Below are 12,833 nucleotides of genomic sequence, written 5' to 3' on the forward strand. Positions count from 1 at the left end.
AAACCTGCCATACTCTACCTGCCATACTCTGCCTGCCCCACCCTGCCTGTGTGTGTGCCATACTCTGCCTTCCCTACCCTGCCTGTGTGTGCCATACTCTGCCTGCCCTACCCTGCCTGTGTGTGCCATACTCTGCCTTCCCTACCCTGCCTGTGTGTGCCATACTCTGCCTTCCCTACCCTGCCTGCGTGTGCCATACTTTCACTGTGTGCGCCATTCTTGGCTGGTTTGTGCCAAACTTGGCCTGTGTGTGCCATACTCTGCCTGCCCTACTCTGCCTGTGTGTGCCATACTCTGCCTTCCCTACCCTGCCTGTGTGTGCCATACTCTGCTTGCCCTATGCTGCCTGTGTGTATGGCACACACAAGCAGCCTACAGTGACACAATGCTGGCACTGCTCCTACAGTCTGCACAATAACTATATATTAAACTATTATATTAACTTTTTAATTGCAGTACCACCTCAGTATATGTTCTTTTTGTAGTATGCAGGGATTATTTGTGGGTTTCTACTGCTCCTGAGGTGTGAACAGGGGAACAATGTGGGTGATTACAGTCTGAGCCTGAGGTGTGAACACTGCAGGGGGTGAACAATGCAGAGATTAAAAGGTGTGAACAACACAGGGGATTACATATTTAAACAATACAGCCTGATTACAGCCTGAATCTGAGGTGAGAACCATGCAGGGGGGGCAGTTAATCACAGTACTGATACCATTTAAATCTTACATAAAGGTAAGCCATCAAAGCAGCCAGACAGGTGGGGGGCCACACAGAGGGGGGTCGCGGGCCGCCAGTTGGACAGCACTGCCCTAAAAGACTGGCAGCTGTAATTGCAGCAAAAGGTGGTTCTACAAAGTATTGACTCAGGGGGCTGAATAATTACGCACACCCCACTTTGCAGTTATTTATTTGTAAAAAATGTTTGGAATCATGTATGATTTTCGTTCCACTTCCCACGTGTACACCACTTTGTATTGGTCTTTCACGTGGAATTCCAATAAAATTGATTCATGTTTGTGGCTGTAATGTGACAAAATGTGGAAAAGTTCAAGGGGGCCGAATACTTTTGCAAGCCACAGTATATTTATTTTACTGTTCTGCAGATACTTTTGGGCAACCTCCACAGCTCTTCATTTGTTACAAGCTACTGTTATGCTTGCAAAAGTATTTTTTTTTCCATGTCACAAAGGTTTATATCAGCAAAGCCTTGCCAATCAGAATATGGGAGTGTATGTGTGAAGTTTAGACAACACAAAGTGTTCTTGTTACATTTGTCAATCGTTAAACTTAGTGACATCACATATTAATATCCTTTAAATACAATAGAAATAATTGAACATCAAGTCATAAAAATATAATCCAGTAATTCATAAACAGTCTACACACCTTTCAGAAACAGCCCTGGCTTTTAGCAAAGCTGCTGTGTAACATATTGTTGCTGACTTTGGAAGACTGATATCTGCAGGGAGGGCAAAAAAAAAAAAAAAAAAAAAAAAAGGAGGGTTATTTTTTTTTTTTCTTTCTCCCTATTCTTATTTTTCTTCTGGAAAAAAAATGAATTTTAAACTAGAGGAAATTAAATATTGACTTTTCTACATTCTTTACTGTTCTGATAAACTTACAATAGCAAAAATATAAAAACTACCAAAGAGAAGATAGATTTATTTAACCTCGACGCAGTTCCATTTTTGGAGCCACCCAATGATACTCTTGAGCAAAAGAGTTTTGCATCTCCCAATCAGTGAAAGTTTAAAAAAAAATTACCTATGCTATATGCAATGAAACTTAGTGGGTGGAAATGGATTGGCTGTTGGTGGCTCCATGTACTTTTTCTAACCCTGAATACATGGTCAGCCAGTGACTGATTGTGCAAAGTTTCGGAACCCTGACATAAATAGTGTGATAAAGGCAGCATTTTAAACTTAAACCAAAAAAATTCAATAGGTGAAGAGTTAAATCCTAAAAATGCAGTCCTCTAGTGACCCTGGTGTTAACACACAGCTCCGCCCACTTTTGGGCATCCAACAATCATCATATTTTCATTCAGGCTGACCCCACGACTATGTGATTCAAGTTGTACCCCTAGAACTGTAGGATGAATAGCGTTTAGAAAATGAGGAGTGCTAAGAATAATAATAATAAGAAAAAGCGGAAGAATAAGCTGAAGTTGAAGAACAGTATGTTGGGTTTTTCAACCCAATTCTTACAAAGCTGTATTTATCCATATTTGTGGCAAAACAATCCAATTGGGTTTAAATAATATTTAAATGATTTTTAGCAGACCTATGGTAAAACCCTAGGTCCTAAGCATTCTGGAAAATAGATCCAATATCTGAATGAGTTTAAAGGAAAATGTACAATTCTTTAAACATGCTGCTTATAGGAATTCTGACAATATAAAAAATATAAAACTATACAAACAGGCTGTTGCTACCTATACAAGCATACAAACAACTCACCATCATATTTCGAAAGCACTGCATGAACATCCGCATATGCCTGCAATTCTAGCAAGGCTTCCAGAAGGTTTTCATGGATATTCACCATGCTCAGAATAGGAAACTCTTTCATTAACTGTAAGTAAATACATCATTAGTTTAAATAAATATAGAATTAATATACCATTCATGTGCCCTTAATGATGAAGTGCAATTTCTGCAGTGCATTCAAGTAAATTTAAGTTAATTAAGAGGAGTTTTTGTAATAGTAAAGAAAAAGTACACTGCCCAAGTCAACCCAACCATATAATCTTTATGTAAATGATCAGTCATAAGTCTTGAGTATAACAAACTAATTGTAAAGCATTAAACATTGCTTTTAAGCTTACAGCTACATTACACATTTCTTCGGGGTTGTCTTAATTCTTCATGTAATACCATAGTGTTAGTTATACATATATATATATATATATATATATATATATATATATATATATATATATATAAACAGCAGCCTGTTCAACTTAATCTATTTTGAGGCTGATTTACATATTTAAGTTGGGTTGAAAAAAGACCAAAGTCTATCAAGTTCGACCTCTCCAAATAAACCCCAGCACACAATCCTATCCTGACCTATCTATCTACATACCAACACTGATCCGAATTTAAAGGCATTAACAGAATGTGCCATCACATCATCACTTGGAGGAGCATTCCACAACCTCACCGCCCTCACCATGAAAAACCACCTAAGCTGCTTCAAATGAAAGTTCCATTCCTCGAAGGGATGGCCTGCGGTGCGTTGATTGTTTTATGGGAAAAAAAGAACATCCCCTATCTGTCTATAATTCCCTCTAGTGTACTTGTACAGAGTAATCACATCCCCTTGAAAGCGTCTTTTTCCATAGAAAACTAACCAAACCTTGACAGTAACTTCTTTGCTTAAATCGTTCAACCCCCTTACCAGTTTAGTTGCATGTCTCATCCCTTAAGTTAATGCCCTTTTTTATTCAAGACAGAACTCAATTACATTTAGTTGCCACTAAATGTCATTGCCTGGATTAGACAAGCTGTTATCTACAAATATCCCTAGATCCATCTCAATAAAGCAGTTAAATTTCTCATACTCTTAAACTGCTTGTCAGTGACTATAAGTCATAGATTCTGACAACCTGCTCCTCATCACCACCTACAGTACAGGCCAAGCAAATTCTCCTGTGTAAAATCCAGCCAGTGTGACATTATGTCCAATTTGCTTTTTTTCCTCCTCCAATACACACTAAGGGAATAAACATGTGTATAGCAAAAGATGTGTTACTGCAATACTTTTCTGTGAGAAATACACACACACTTTTATTTAAGACAGAAATACAGTTATGTTATTACTGATTAAAAATACATATTACCATGATTAAGGCAAACAAACTTAGCCTTAGTCAACAGTGCCAAATGACAGAAAATAGGGACTGCATGTCATACAAAGAGGCACATGTCCATGTTGTACTAGAACTCCTTACTATTTACAAATATAACATTAATGACCATTCCCTTGGTTTGATTAAAAGCCCTGATCAGACAGAAATAATATCATTATGCGTATGTAAATGTATAGAGACACACATTTATAACTGTCAGCAATAAGCTTGCTCTGGGACTAGCCCACCAATCATTTATGAGCAAATTACAGGAACAGTAGATATCTTTAATTGTAATCTTAAATTAAAATATGTATTTTACCATTTAGCAAATGTTTTAGTATGTTGTAAAGGATGGTTATAACACATAAGTTGTATGTAACACAGTTATGGGATCTATTATCCAAAACGCTTGGATCCTAGGGTTTTCCAGATCAATCAAGAGAGGAGAAAAAAAAAAAAAGTAAATGATTAAACATTCCATGGAGCATGGTGAAAACAGTCATCACCAAGTGGAAAAAATATGGCTCACAATGACTGTACCAAGATCAGGATGTCCCTTCTGATAAGGAGACAAGGAGAAAACTGGCCAGGGCGGCCACCAAGAGGCCTACGGCAACATTAAATAGCTGCAGCGTTTCTTGGAAGTACTGGTTGTTCCCTACATGTAACAACAATCAATTGTATTCTTCATATGTCTAGTTTGTGGGGTAGGAAGACGAAAGTCTTTACTCTACAACCATGTGGAAAAATGTATTATGGTCTGATGAGACCAAGATGAAACTATATGGACATAATTGCAAAAGGTATGTTTGACACAAAAATAATACAGCATATCATCACAGAAACACTATGCCCACAGAAAAGCAGGGAGGAAGCAGCACCACGCTTTGAGGTTGTTTTTCGTCAGCTGGAACTGGTGCTTTATTCAAGGTGGATAAAATCATGAATAGCTCCAAGTATCAGTCTATTTTGTCACAAAATCTTTAAGCATCTGCTAGGAAGCTGAAGATGAACTTCACAACAACTTAAAGCATACATCTAAATCAACAAAGTAATGGCTTCACCAAAGGAGGATCAATGTTCTGTAATGGCCCAGCCAGAGCCCAGACCTCAATGCAATTGAAAATCTGTGGGGTGACCTGAAGAGGGTTTTGCACTGGAGATGCTCTTGCAAATTCACAGATCTGAGCAATTTTTGCAAGGACGAGTAGTCAAAAATGGTCAGATGTGGCAAACTGACCCACAAAAGGTGGGTGGATGTCAGCCCGCACATCACTTATGATCACTAATGCAACCTGGTTGTTGTATGATTTTTTCCTTTTTAAAATAAACTGCTTTTTTATTTGTTTTTTTTTGTATAAATTGCAATTTTGCAATAAAGTTGAAATAAGTTCTGACAAGATTTATCTCATTTTATTATTATTATTATTATTATTATTATTATTAATAAACAAAAACCTGCCATTTAGCAGGGGTGTGACTTTATATATCCAGTGTATATTTACAATTTTAGTGTTATATGCCATCCCCCCAAAAAAATATGTGACTGTTCCTCTGTATGTTAACAAAGATAATCCATTTTATTGTTAAAGGTATACAGTCATGATTTTTATAGAGTACTTCTTATTTTTAAATTACACTGTTTACATAGCAAACAATTCACTCTACCACTTAAAATTGTATTCTTGAACCAACAAATGTTTTTGTTTTTAAGTTGTAATATTGGTGTGTAGGCAACCATCTCAGAGCATTGTGCCTGATTCTGAGCTTTCAGAAAGAACCAGTGCTACACATTAGAACTGCTTTCAGGTTAGCCTATTGCCGGACTTGGATTTCTTACTATTGAGTGCTATCTACTGGGAGCTGCTATCTTGCTACCTGCCCATTGTTCTGCTGCTCAGCTGCTCGGAGCGGGGGATATCACTCCAACTTGCAGCTCAGCAATAAAGTGTGACTGAAGTTTATGAATGCAGGATTCTGCTGGAGAAGCTCTGATTAATTAATGCGTTTTGAAAAACCTCAACCCACTTACATCTCTCATTATTTTTACAGCTTCCCTTACTCTTCCTAATCTTCTTGCACACATTGCCAGTCTTCTCTTTGTATATATCAGCACATTAGTGTCTCTCCCTAAAAAATAAATAAAATCAATAAATTAATTAATTAAGAATTACTATATAAGTAAAGGGGAACACCAGTGATTTAGCATTTTTTCCAGATCTAGCTGGTATTGAAAGTAGTATTTGTCTGTCTCTTCCGATTTTCTGCACTCTGAACGGATTTCTGCTACACTGTACAGAGTCAAAACCAGTAGTACAGAAAGGGACAATGAAATTTACAAATAATTAAACGTTTTTAATTATATATATATAAGTTAATTAACACTAGACTGTTACTATGAATTTTACATTATTTCATTATGCAAAACATGTTTTGTGGAGTGCCCCTTTAAAAGAATTAGAACAGAGGATTGCTCAAGTATCCTGTGCACAGGGCTAACAGCCCATATCCAAACTACAAAGCCATAAAAAAGGTTTAGTGCACTTATTTAAAATGTAACTTTTACTCATATGTTTAAAAGAAAAATCAGTATTTTAAAGGAGAAGGAAAGGTAAAAACTAAGTACGCCTTATCAAAAAAGGTTTATGTAAATACAGCCATAAGCACTCACAGAAAAGCTGCACTGTGTCCTCTATCAAAAGAAACACGGGGGGGGGTGGAGATTCTAGGGTTCTTTACTCAAGTATGGTAAAGCTTTGTGCAGAATATATATAGCGTTCTAGCTTGCACTATTGTGGATAATCTATTGGCAGTAAAATGCCAAAATGACTTTCCTTCTTCTTTAAAGCACATTTATTGAATGGGGGGTTGAACATGTGGAAAAAAAATACTTTTTGTGATTGCGTTTTGTGCAAATGAACATCTGTATCAACTTTTAAAGATAGAAAATAGATGGGAAACTTTAAGTACTCAGACACTACCAAGGTATTGTATGTAGGTAGAGAGAAACAGATCATCAGCAGCTCCATCAAGCTGCACTTAAAGACACAGCTTTAGCCTCAGTGCAGCTACACAGAGTAGAGTGGAGAATGGCTCGAAAATTAATGTTTTTGCATTTTTTGGGCCTAAGCTGTACCCGTCAGTGCAGCTACCAGGAGCTGCTGATAAGAGTGGACACGCTACAAAGCGGAACGTACGCCAGGTCTGACTTTGCCCTTATGCCAGCTGTTTGCTGAGCCTTGTGTGTTATATATATAACAATGTAAAGGTGGTCAATGTGCCAATTTGGCCCTTCCAGAGCAGAGTCTGCAGCTTATTTGCCTGTGTTTAGAAGCACCCTAAACATTTTCTGTAAAGGTTAGAACTTTTCTAAATAATATTAGAATTAGATGTTCCCTTGTTACTTTACCTTCTCCAAAAGTTATCATTTAAGCAATTTATGGTGTTTATTATCTACTATGAGTAAGCTTCTTCTAAGCTGCCACTTACTGTGTTGAGCTTCATGCTGGGAACTCAAATGCTGTTGCTGTTGAGACTTTCTGTAGGCGGATTCTCCAGCTTTCAGTGCCTGCTGAAAAAAAATTTCTGCATCTGAAATTGTAGCTGCTTCTTCTTCAGCCAAGAGAACATATGCTGTAGCACAGCTGTAAAGACAAACAAGACAGAAAGGCAGCAAAAACAGTTTTACTTTGTATAGAATTTATAAAATTCTGAACTTTTTTTTGTATTTGCAATTACAACAGCTTCATAGAACAAGTTCGTGTTCATGTGCCCAAACCAAAACCTCCTTATATATATCATTGTGACTTTGTATAAGTTTCAGATATACACAGACAAGTTCATTCGCGTTGCTTATTTTTGCTTTGTATATTTTATTAAAAGCAATAGTGTTAAAAGGGGGTGCTGGACTACAGCTTAAATAGTAACAATGTCTGAAAATAGCCTTACTCATTGTATACATTCAGAGCCTGATATGCTGCTTTGATTCGTGCTTGAGGGCTTCTCTCACGCCAAGCTTTCTGCATAACTGTGGAACACACAAAAATATACAGCAGAAGGTAGTGAAAAATATCAGACTAATATGAATACACACAACATATATGCAACAAGAATTAGAAGTAGCTAGTACAGCCCCAGGCACTCTTATTAGGAAATCAAATTGCTTGTTTGCATTTGTCATCTGGTCTATGAAAGCAGCCATTCTGTAATATTAATTAAGTATACCTCTCTTTGGTCTGTGTGAAGTACTGGGTGTGACAGAGGAATTAGTGGTACGTTCCCACCACTAATAGACAGGACATAGGGTTGAAAATAGCTATTTTGCATTATTAAATATATATGCCTGTTTCTTTAGTCTGTGTGCAGTAGTGGGTGTGATAGTTGTGGGGTCTTAACACTAATTCTACTAAGAGACAGGACACTGCAAACTCCAAACAAACTAACTTATGCCATCTGCTCCCTAACAAGTCCCCAGAACTTCCATAATAGCTAGCAAAGTAAGGAAATTGCTATCAATGAAAACCTTAACATTAAAATGAAAGAAAAGAATTGTTCTATAAAAATGAAGGCAGTGATCATACGCATCAACTGAATGACTGAATAAGTCAAAAGATTTCAGACCTCCCATTAAATGCAAGCTGTGAACTTCAAAGTTCCCATTGTTTTAAATGTATGGCTTTTACCATTCCTCTTATCATACATGCATTGTCATAATTTAATAGCTTAGCAATATTCATCGCTATAATTCCACTTTCCATACATATATTGGCATGACAGTGTTCTATCCTGTTATAACATTTTTTTAAGACAAATGACAGCACCATATATTTTAGTTAAAGAAAGCTTTACAGAGAATGAAGAAAATGCATATACCAGAATCTGATGGCCGTAAAGAATCAGTGTCACATGTAAAAAATGTTTGATGATCTTGAGCGGAGAGGTTCATATCATAGTAAGTTAGAGGTTCTCTGCCGGTGACCCATGTGTACCTTTAATAGTACATAAACCACATATATATGTTAAAAATGAAATTCAGCGGATACAGTAAATCCTAATATATTCCTTTACATACATTACTGAATGCTGTGATTGTTGAGGAAGAACCCGTGCACAAGCCAACATGCAACATGCCAAATCCTACTTGCTCAAAACTGCAAGCAACCTGGGAATGGAAGTAAAAACACCAAATATGGTGGCCACCACACCACTTTGCTGGCCTGGAATTCTTCAGCCTTTCCAGAGGAACAGTTTAGTTGGGCATAGTGGGTGTGATGTGGCTGGGGAGAGAGCAGAGGAGACTCTGTCTCTCTGTCAAGTCACTGCTTAGAAATGCCGCTTGTGACTTTAGACACAGGACTCACACTCTCCTAACTCTCAACTAATTTCTTTGTTTGCCTCCAAAATATCATGAGGGGATTATTAAAGCAGCAGCACCACTGCATCTGTGATATTATTTTATAAGGTTTCTTAAATTGTTGCAGTATGCAGCATTTTTACAGCACTTTATCTAACCAGAAGGGAAAAACACTCTAATTGGACAGATAAAAGAAGGCAAAATGATAAATTAGTGAAGGGATATTTACTATATATGGATGAAGTTGTGTTCAGATTAAGCCATGTGACAACCAATTGCCATTGATCATGTTAACAAAAAAAGTTTGAGCACTGTTGTGAAAACATCAAAATGTCTACCAGCAAAAATTCTATTCCCGATTACCTGCCTGCACCTGTATGAGATGCTTATCAGATTGCCATGGAAAACTAATTTCACCACTGCCCATTGTTCTCCAGTATCTGACATCTCCCAAGTGTGTCTGCGGGGAATTCTATATGTTCGTCAACACTTAGTAACATATAAAGATGAATTTCACATCCCATCTGTGTTAGCGTACAAGTGTCTCTTCTAATATAATGAAAACTAAGCTTTGGCTAAATGTTGAATTCCAGGTGCTTATCAGCCAGCTAAAAAATCACCTAAAAAACTTGCTGAAATGTTAACTCTGCACCTGGCATTAAATGTTAAGATTACAGCTGCTTGCTCATTTCTACCAAGGAATGTATTTTTTTAAGAGGAAAAACACACACACCTACTGATTAACAGCTGTAAAGACAAAAAAGGCACTTAATTAATCAGGATTAAAAAGGCACATAGCAGATTCATCAAGTGCTATTATTTGTAAAAATGAAAGGCTGCTCCGGCTTTTAAATTACCAAAGGGCATAATGCGTAAAACGAACGTCAAAGGCGTTCTCAAACCTGGTCCAAAACACATCTGGCTAAGAAACCACTGCCAGGACAAAGATTTTTGAAGCCAATAAAATTAAACAAAAATCAAAAGTTTTAGAGTATTTCACAGAATCTTCTCATTCGGGAAATGACACATGACCAAACAATGAAGATCCACAACATATTGCCTCATTTAAAATTTTAGATCATGCAGTGAATTTTAAAAAAGACTAACCAGGCAATATTTTATTTCCCACAGGGTTCCCAATTTTAAATGTTTATGCCTACACTGAACGCCTAGTTTCTTGTTTATCCTGACTCCACTCAACCAGGCAAAGCATCCTATAATAATTTTCAGAAGGTTATTTTAGGTTAGCTTAGGTCAGGATACTTGAGAACAGATGAAATAACATTCAATGTACAAGGACAATTACTAAAAAGGGTAACAAATGCAACCTATTTAATAATTGACACATATAATAAATACCTGTACCACGATTCGTGCAGATCGGGTTTTCAGGACAAAAAAAATAAAAAGCCTGCAAGGTTTTAGGTGCCTAGCGTTTTATTTTTTTTTTGTCAGGAAAACGTTAACCATATATGTGGGCGATTTTTAATACGTCACAGAACCCTTTAATTAGGGATGCACCGAATCCATTATTTTAGGATCCACACAAACCACAAATCCTTTGCTAAAGATTCGTCCGAATACTGAACTGAATTTGCACGTGCAAATTAGGATACGGAAAGGTTTAAAGGAAAATGCAAGTCAAAAATTAAAAAGCATACTGCCCAATGGTCCTCCTATTGTTTAGTAAAAACGCCACACTTTTGGCTCACCTAATCAAATATTTACTCAGTCACACTTACTTCACATTTTCTAGAACAGGCAGCCATATCTAAAAAGGTATTCTCCCTTCCTTTCCCTCCTTGCTTCATACTGCACATGTGTTTCATTCCCTCCCCCCCCCCCTCCCCTCTGCCAGATCCGCTTCTGATTGGAAGAGAGACAGGATCACAGGAGACAGGATCAAGTTACACACATGCTCAGAGATTAGGAAGGCTGCCGCCCTTCAGGAAGGGAAGGGAGATTTCAGTGATGTCACTGTAGTCTTCACACTGCTGTAGGCTGCCAGCACCATATCTCAGAGAAGCAAGCAGGGATCTGGGAATTTAGATATGCAGTAAGCACTTAAAAAGAATGCCTTTAGTCTTACTTTTAATTTATATTAAGCTTTCATTGTCCTTTAAGGAGAACCGCATAATGTGTGGTGAAAAAATGTCAACTTCTGTGTTTATGTGATAAAAAGTCACATGATTTTTCCTGTGGAAAAAGGCCAAATACAAAACTGAATCCTGGATTCAGTGCTTCCCAACCTTTAATCATATTTACCTGTTGTATTCTGCTCCTCTGAATAAATTTAATGGATTTCTCCACACCTTACAATCTGTAAAAGAAAATGAAATGCTAATAAGGCACAAGTAATAATTGTATATAAGTTAAGGTCTGCCTTTTGTAAATGATACAGTGATGTTTAAACTTTTCAAACAACTTTTTAGGGTAGTCTAGGGCTGATTCTAGGCCTGCATATAAACACAAGCCGAGAATCAGTCAACCTGCTGACCTTTACTTATTCGTGCGTGCTGCAGACACGTGCACTGCATTGTCGTAGGTGCAGAGTTAAGGAGAGGATTTTGGTGCGGATGACACAGTACCTTTGATTGGGGACACATAAATGAGTGGAAGCCTGTGGATCGACGGATTCTCGACCTGAGCTATACGCAAGCCGAGAATCAGCCCTGTGTGGCACAAACAAATAAAAGGGTAACAAGTGCAGTGGTTGAAGAACTGCCATATAAGTGCCAAGACTGAATTAGATATCATATCAGTCTTCCAAGAGGTAGTTTTGAAAAGTTAGAGAGCATTCTCTACATACGGATTCAGGGATGGTCTCCCAGATAAGTCGCCAGCTTCTTTAGTCCAAGGTTGCTCATGTTCCATCAAAAGGCAACTTTGAAAAAACGAAGAGCTGTATATGTTTTACCACCAGCAATTTACAATATTGCTGGTGGTAAAGCATTTCTGGGAGATACTTGCCTGTGGTAGCAAAGATTTATTGTGGGTGCCTCCACTACCATTAAGGTGGGATACAGCAGTGCATCTACAGTTGTAGCCAAAAATATAGGCACCTTTGCAGAGAATGGTGGCCCACATAGAAGTTTAGGAGAATTGGTAGGAGAGGTGTTAAAAAAGTATTTATATCTCCTTTTAAGTGTTTGGATTTGGCTCAGATAAGCAATAACAATTCAGCCAAATTAAAATCCAGCAAACAGCACAGGGATTTGGTTGAAAACCAAAAGCTGGAATTGGCACACTCATAGGGGCACATTTACTAATCCACGAACGTCTGAAAAGCATCCAAATGCATTTTTTTCGTAATGATCGGTATTTTGCGACTTTTCCGTAGCCATTACGACTAGCTCGTAAATTGTCGCGACTTTTTCGTAGCCATTACGTCTTGCTCGTAAATTGTCGCAACTTTTTCGTAGCCATTACTACTTGCTCATAAATTGTAGCGACTTTTTCGTAGCCGTTGTGCTGAGTACGAAAGTTTCGGATTCATTCAAGCTTCAGTATCGTGACTTTCCTTGGGCCAGGTTGGAGCTGCAGAGTGCCATGGGAGGCTTCCAAAATCATGCAAAGTCGTAATGGCTATGAAAAAGTCACGACAATATACGAGCAAGCCGT

General features: G+C 37.7%; 1 protein-coding gene across 3 annotated transcripts in view; it reads right to left on the reverse strand.

Annotated features, from left to right (window-relative positions):
* The window catches only part of st7l (suppression of tumorigenicity 7 like), a 57,516-nt gene that overhangs the window by 30,164 nt on the left and 14,519 nt on the right, over positions 1 to 12,833 (reverse strand). For 2 of the 3 annotated variants that reach the window (XM_012961092.3, XM_031895919.1), the window contains exons 4-10: positions 11,478 to 11,532; positions 8,732 to 8,847; positions 7,808 to 7,886; positions 7,349 to 7,503; positions 5,892 to 5,989; positions 2,463 to 2,577; positions 1,390 to 1,462 (exon numbers count right to left, since the gene is read on the reverse strand). In XM_012961092.3, coding sequence (XP_012816546.1) covers positions 1,390 to 1,462; positions 2,463 to 2,577; positions 5,892 to 5,989; positions 7,349 to 7,503; positions 7,808 to 7,886; positions 8,732 to 8,847; positions 11,478 to 11,532 — 691 coding nt within the window. The remainder of the gene's footprint in view (positions 1 to 1,389; positions 1,463 to 2,462; positions 2,578 to 5,891; positions 5,990 to 7,348; positions 7,504 to 7,807; positions 7,887 to 8,731; positions 8,848 to 11,477; positions 11,533 to 12,833) is intronic. The other variant, NM_001011286.1, reaches the window with a different exon arrangement.

The sequence above is a fragment of the Xenopus tropicalis genome, chromosome 2 (genome assembly GCF_000004195.4).
Source record: "Xenopus tropicalis strain Nigerian chromosome 2, UCB_Xtro_10.0, whole genome shotgun sequence".
Taxonomy (NCBI): Eukaryota; Metazoa; Chordata; class Amphibia; order Anura; family Pipidae; genus Xenopus; species Xenopus tropicalis.